General features: G+C 46.9%; 1 protein-coding gene across 1 annotated transcript; it reads left to right on the top strand.

The window, feature by feature from the left end:
- The first annotated feature begins 4,559 nt into the window (after positions 1–4,559).
- On the top strand, positions 4,560–6,389 carry LOC121840976 (extensin-like). The gene has a single exon (XM_042306379.1). It carries the CDS (start codon positions 4,560–4,562, stop codon positions 6,387–6,389), a length of 1,830 nt encoding a protein of 609 aa, XP_042162313.1.
- The last annotated feature ends 935 nt before the right edge of the window (positions 6,390–7,324 follow it).

The following is a 7,324-nucleotide window of genomic DNA, read 5'->3' as shown; positions in this document are numbered from 1 at the left end:
TATTTCATTCCAGTCTCTTCGTCATTGAGGTGATTTGTTGAGGGAAAGATGGATACGGTGTAACGATTTTCGTTGGTGGAAGAAGGAGTAGACCAAAGCCCAGCGTGGTACGTGTTCACGATGCCTTTAACCAACCGCTCATACTGTACTAAAAAATCTATCTGTACTATACTAAAAAAACATGACATCCGTCTTATACAACCGCATGTATACCTACCACAGGAGGCTGCTGAGGGGAGGAAGGTTCATAATAATGTCCGGAATGGAGCAAATGGAATGGAATCAAACGCCTGGGAACCATGGAAACCATGTGTTTGATGTATTTGATGATTTTGGTATTTGAGATTTGTGGTACGTGTTCATGATGCCTTTAATAAACTTAACACTGAATACAAACGAACAAAAGGATAAAGGAAATCCGAAACAGTCCTGTATGGTGAAAACACTGAAATGGAAAACAATCACCCACAACTCAAAATGGGAAAACAGGCTACCTAGGTATGGCAACGATAGACAGCTGCCTCTGATTGAGGACCATACCAGGCCAAACACATAGAAAAAGAAAACCATAGAACATAGAACATAGAATACCCACCCACATCACACCCTGACCAAACTAAAAGTAGAATCATACAATGTAATCTATGGTCAGGGCGTGACATACGGGGGGAGGAGAGGGAGAGCTCATGCAACCGCCTATCCCAGGCACACACAGTGCCACCCTAGCATCCTATTCCCTATACACTCTTATAAAGAACCTTAAAGGGTTCTTTGGCTGTCCCCATTGGAGAACCCTTTGTAGAACCCTTTTAGATACTAGGTAGAACCCGTTTGGTTCCAGATAGAACCCTTGTGGGTCCCATGTAGTACCCTTTCCACAGAGGGTTCTACATGGATCCAAAACGGGTTCTACCTGGAACCAAAAAGGGTTCTCCTGTGTGGATAGCCGAAAAACCCTTTTGGAACGATTTTGTTTTTCTTCTAAGTTTGTATACGGCACTGTAGTAGTGCATTATATAGTGAATATAGGCTTCACACCCCTCCATGTACATGCCTTGCTCAAGGGCACAACAGCAGACAATGGCATCTAGGATTTGATGCGAACAACCATTCAGTTGCTCAATTCCTGAAAATATCTTTCCGTTAGACCCGGGATTCAAACTATCAATGCAACACTCCGGTTGCTGGCTCGCCTCTCCAACCGCTCATACTGTACTAAAAAATCTACCTGTACTATACTAAAAAAAAACATAACATTACATCCGTCTTATACAACCACATGTATACCTACCACAGGAGGCTGCTGAGGGGAGGAAGGTTCGTAATAATGTCCGGAATGGAGCAAATGGAATGGCATCAAACGCCTGGGAATCATGGAAACCATGTGTTTGATGTATTTGATACCAGTACACTGATTCCTCTCCAATCATTACCATGAACCAGTCCTGCCCCAATTAAGGTGTCACCAGCCTCCTGTGATACCTATGACACAAAAAATGTACCAAAAAGGAACAGGCAAATGACTTTAGCTTGTGACTCTGGCTGACTCCCCTGAACTGTCTGAACATCAAGTCACATCTCTTCTCTGGTGTCTGACTGAGAGACAAGCAAAATATCAACAGACAATTATGTTTTCATGACTGACTATGAATAATAACGATGCGCTAAAAAGGTGACTAATGAATGATGCAACAGGCAGATTGGGCATGCCATGACTGGACTCTGACAGGAAACAGGAAGTACAGCAGATCATCGTGGGTGTGATTAATGAGAGGGTTATGTATGTATGTGTGTGTGTGTGTGTGTGTGTGTGTGTGTGTGTGTGTGTGTGTGTGCGTGCATGTTTAGGGAGGAAGTCTGTCATATACATGCCAAATTAAGTGAGTTTATTCATTATTTTCCTAATCGAGACCTTTGTCTCTGAGCAAAGCATAGTTCTGAGATATTCATCACCAACATTTTCACCTCCCAGATTTTTTAAAGTGAATTCCCTAAGATCCCTAAGATTTTTCTCTGATTGTTGCCTGCCATATCAATTCTGTTATAGTCTCAGACATTATTTTAGTGTTTTCTATCCAATGCTACCAAATATATGCATATCCTGGCTTCTGGGCCTGAGTAACAGGCAGTTTACTTTGGACACGTCATTCAGACAGGAAGTAGAGAAAAAAGGGGCCTATCCCTAAGAAGTTTCAAGGATCATACTCTTTTTTTAGATTTTCACCTAAAATGACATACTCAAATCTAACTACCTGTAGCTCAGGACCTGAAGCAAGGGCATATTCTTGGTACCATTTGAAAGGAAACACTTCGAAGTTAGTGTAAATGTGAAATTAATGTAGAATAATGAAAGATGTTAGATCTGGTCAAAGAGCCAGATCTTTACCAGAGAGAGCAGTGGGTTCAAACTGTAGAACCCAGTCCCTACATTTAAATATAAAAATAGATTTTTATCAAACAAACAAAACTATGCTACCTTTTATCTCTGGGACACTCAGGATGACAAATCAGAGCAAGATTACTGAATGTAAGTACATTATTTACCTTCAGAGGTGAATGTATCAAACCAGTTGCTGTGATAAAAAGCATTTTGTTGTTGTGCACTCTCCTCAAACAATGGCATGGCATTTTTTTACTGTAATAGCTACTGTAAATAGGACAGTGCAGTTAGATTAACAGGAATTTAAGCTTTCTGCCCGTATAAGACATGTCTATGTCCTGGAAATGTGGATGTTATTTACAACGTCATTCTAGTCACATTAGTGCACGTTAGAAACAACCGTCCCGGTTTAGGGACACTGATCTCATCATTGTGTTAAATGCCCCTTCCATGGAGGTTTCCATATTGATATAGAACAAGAGAAAAAACAGCAATGCCTCTCCTAAGGGTCTAACACACCCATTTTCTCACATAACAGAAGCTAGAATGACATAGTGAATTCAGCTCCTAATGTGGAGGACGACCTCCCTGCAAAAAACCCAGACCAGTCTGACCATTTTACGCCTAGTTAGTTTGAGCAATGTAAGTAAAACTTCAGACCCAGAAGTGTTTTTCAGTTGTAAAGTTGTGTTTATTTATTTAAGATTCCAAACCCTCATTTTTTTAGCACATCTAGTGACTAAATGACTGCATAGGTTTCAAGTGTTATGCTAGCTAGTCTTGGTTATTAATGAGAAGTTACAGGAGAGACGGATTGATCAGGATAACACAATGTAAACTGATGATCGGGAATACAATTTTTTTTAAAGTTTACGCACAGGCCATTGTCTCCTCTGGGTTCATATTGCTTTAATAATGTTAGTAAAATATCAACAGGTGTTTGAAAATGATATATGACATCATTAGAATTATGCCTTAGTGGATTGACTTGATGGATCAGCTTCTCATGTGAGCCTAATCGACAGGTTAGTGGTTAAGAATATAGATCTTTACGATTCTGGTGGTCAATAAGCTTATGTCAAGCCATTGAAATGTGCTAAGAATGATGACTTTGCAGTTTGTGAAGAGAATTAAAGACGTTTATTGTATCAAGACATGAGGAGCCTGACAAAAGCCAGCTAGGGCACCTGATTGGTAGGGATAATTAGGCACCTGATTGGTAGGGATAATTAGGCACCTGATTGGTAGGGATAATTAGGCACATGATTGTGATTGGATAATTATTTTATTTATTTATTTCATATTTATAACACCAGGTAGGCAAGTTGAGAACAAGTTCTCATTTACAATTGAGACCTGGCCAAGATAAAGCAAAAGCAGTTCGACACATACAACAACACAGAGTTACACATGGAGTAAAACAAACATACAGTCAATAATACAGTAGAAAAATAAGTCTATATACAATGTGAGCAAATGAGGTGAGATAAGGGAGGTAAAGGCAAAAAAAGGCAATGGTGGCGAAGTAAATACAATATAGCAAGAAAAACACTGGAATGGTAGATTTGCAGTGGAAGAATGTGCAAAGTAGAAATAAAAATAATGGGGTGCAAAGGAGCAAAATGTAACAGCTCTCCTCTTCTTCTGACGAGAAGTAAGAGAGGTCGGACCAATGTGCAGCGTGGTAAGTGTCCATTTTAATATATGAAACTGAACACTACAAAAATACAAAATAACAACGTGAATGAGCAAACGAAAATCGAAACAGTCCCGTATGGTACAAACACAAGAAACAATCACCCACAACTCAAAAGTGAAACCAGGCTACCTAAGTATGGTTCTCAATCAGGGACAACGATTGACAGCTGCCTCTGATTGAGAACCATACCAGGCCAAACACAGAAACACACACCTGACCATACTAAAACAAAGACATAACAAAATAACTAATGTCAGAACGTGACAGTACCCCCCCCAAAGGTGTGGACTCCGGCCGCAAAACCTGAACCTATAGGGGAGGGTCTGGGTGGGTGTCTGTCCGCGGTGGCGGCTCTGGCGCGGGACGTATACCCCACTCCACCATAGTATTTCTCCGCCTCTTTAACTGCCTCCGTGGCCTCTTTAGAGCGGCGCCCCTCGCCGCCGACCTCGGACTGGGGAAGCTACGTGTCCCGAAAGGATGGGAGATTCCGGCATACCCAGCGATACTCCCCACCCACTCCCCACCCACTCCCCACCCACTACCCAGCGTCACTCCCCACCCACTCCCCACCCACTACCCAGCGTCACTCCCCACCCCTCCCCACCCACTCCCCACCCACTACCCAGCGTCACTCCCCACCCACTCCCCACCCACTACCCACCGTCACTCCCCACCCACTACCCAGCGTCACTCCCCACCCACTACCCAGCGACACTCCCCACCCACTCCCCACCCACTACCCAGCGACGACACTCCCCACCCACCCCCACCCACTACCCAGCGTCACTCTCCACCCACTACCCACCGTCACTCCCCACCCACTACCCACCGTCACTCCCCACCCACTACCCACCGTCACTCCCCACCCACTACCCACCGTCACTCCCCACCCACTACCCAGTGTCACTCCCCACCCACTACCCACCGTCACTCCCCACCCACTACCCACCATCACTCCCCACCCACCATCACTCCCCATCCACTACCCACCATCACTCCCTACCCACTACCCACCATCACCTCCTATCCACTACCCAGAATCACTCCCCACCCACTACCCAGCGTCACGCCCTACCCACTACCCAGCGACACTCCCCACCCACTACCCAGCGACACTCCCCACCCACTACCCAGCGTCTCTCCCTACCCACTACCCAGCGTCACTCCCCACCCACTACCCACCGTCACTCCCCACCCACTACCCACCGTCACCTCCCACCCACTACCCAGCATCACTCCCCGCCCACTACCCACCGTCACTCCCCACCCACTACCCAGCATCACTCCCCACCCACTACCCACCATCACTCCCCACCCACTACCCACCGTCACTCCCCACCCACTACCCACCGTCACTCCCCACCCACTACCCACCGTCACTCCCTACCCACTACCCAGCGTCACTCCCTACCCACTACCCACCATCGCTCCCCACCCACTACCCAGCATCACTCCCCACCCACTACCCACCATCGCTCCCCACCCACCACCCACCATCGCTCCCCACCCACCGTCACTCCCCACCCACTACCCAGCGACACTCCCCACCCACTACCCACCATCACTCCCCACCCACCATCACTCCCCATCCACTACCCACCATCACTCCCTACCCACTACCCACCATCACCTCCTATCCACTACCCAGAATCACTCCCCACCCACTACCCAGCGTCACTCCCTACCCACTACCCAGCGACACTCCCCACCCACTACCCAGCGACACTCCCCACCCACTACCCAGCGTCACTCCCTACCCACTACCCACCGTCACTCCCCACCCACTACCCACCGTCACTCCCCACCCACTACCCACCGTCACTCCCCACCCACTACCCAGCATCACTCCCCGCCCACTACCCACCGTCACTCCCCACCCACTACCCAGCATCACTCCCCACCCACTACCCACCATCACTCCCCACCCACTACCCACCGTCACTCCCCACCCACTACCCACCGTCACTCCCCACCCACTACCCACCGTCACTCCCTACCCACTACCCAGCGTCACTCCCTACCCACTACCCACCATCGCTCCCCACCCACTACCCAGCATCACTCCCCACCCACTACCCACCATCGCTCCCCACCCACCACCCACCATCGCTCCCCACCCACCGTCACTCCCCACCCACTACCCAGCGACACTCCCCACCCACTACCCACCATCGCTCCCCACCCACTACCCACCGTCACTCCCCACCCACTACCCAGCGTCACTCCCTACCCACTACCCAGCGTCACTCCCCACCCACTACCCAGCGACAGTCCCCACCCACTACCCACCGTCACTCCGGCCATTGATCCTCCCTCTCCTCAGTGCTGCAGCTCTTGGTATAAATCACTGACCCCTGAAACAATAATGATTTCTCTTCAGAGAGAAACAAAAGAGATCCCTCATATGAAGTAGCACAACAGAAGGACATGGATGAAGGTATACTACTTCTCTTCTGTCAATAATAGCATTGTGTTTTTCATCCTCATCTAAATGAAAGGTACTTACTATCCCTGACCCCTGAAACAAACGTGATTTCTCTTCAGAGAGAAACAAAGAAGATTCCTCATATAAATCACTGCTCCATAGATTCAAGCTTCCAAGCTTTGTACGTACAAACCACTCATCTTCACGCTGGAAGATCACCCTTCAGTTTCACAGTGCTCGGAAATACTTCCGCAGTTGAGTGGGCTCTTAACACATAGTGTAATGTGAAGTGGAAAAAGAAAGAAAGGCCTGTTTCAATAAGGATGAACTGGTATCAGTAGCAGCTGAAGGATTTCTGCTGAAAGACCTGACCTCTCTTGTCAGGTGAAACGACAACTCAATAAATGCAGCGGAAATTCAACTGAGCTAAAAAGTAAACAACCAAGCTATTGAAATCACACCGACAGGAATGCAAAGCTGACGTTTGCTATGTTATGAACTGTCAATGTGTTAGCTCTGAAACAATTTCCTTTTTTTCTTTGCAAAATCTGTTCCATACAAAAACAGTATGTTTTTTGTAAACCAATGTGAAAATGGGTCAAAACCCCTTTTACAGTGCTCAGGAAAAAAAAAGTTCAATTGGAATGTCGTCCTTGTAGAGAATCTCCAATGGTAACTATTGATAGTAGGCCTTTGGTATTGTTGCTTAAACAAAGCACAAGATTGCATAGCTATGGAGTAGTCCTGACTAACAAAGCTGTGGAGATGGGCTGTGGAGATAGGGCTGTGGAGGTAGGGCTGTGGAGATAGGGCTGTA

Source organism: Oncorhynchus tshawytscha, linkage group LG26 (genome assembly GCF_018296145.1).
Source record: "Oncorhynchus tshawytscha isolate Ot180627B linkage group LG26, Otsh_v2.0, whole genome shotgun sequence".
In the NCBI taxonomy this organism is placed as follows: Eukaryota; Metazoa; Chordata; class Actinopteri; order Salmoniformes; family Salmonidae; genus Oncorhynchus; species Oncorhynchus tshawytscha.
This window is presented reverse-complemented; position numbering and strand designations above follow the sequence as displayed.

Bases quoted from the DNA above. Each gene is read 5' to 3' on its own strand.
- LOC121840976 (XM_042306379.1), top strand. From the start codon at position 4,560: ATGGGAGATTCCGGCATACCCAGCGATACTCCCCACCCACTCCCCACC.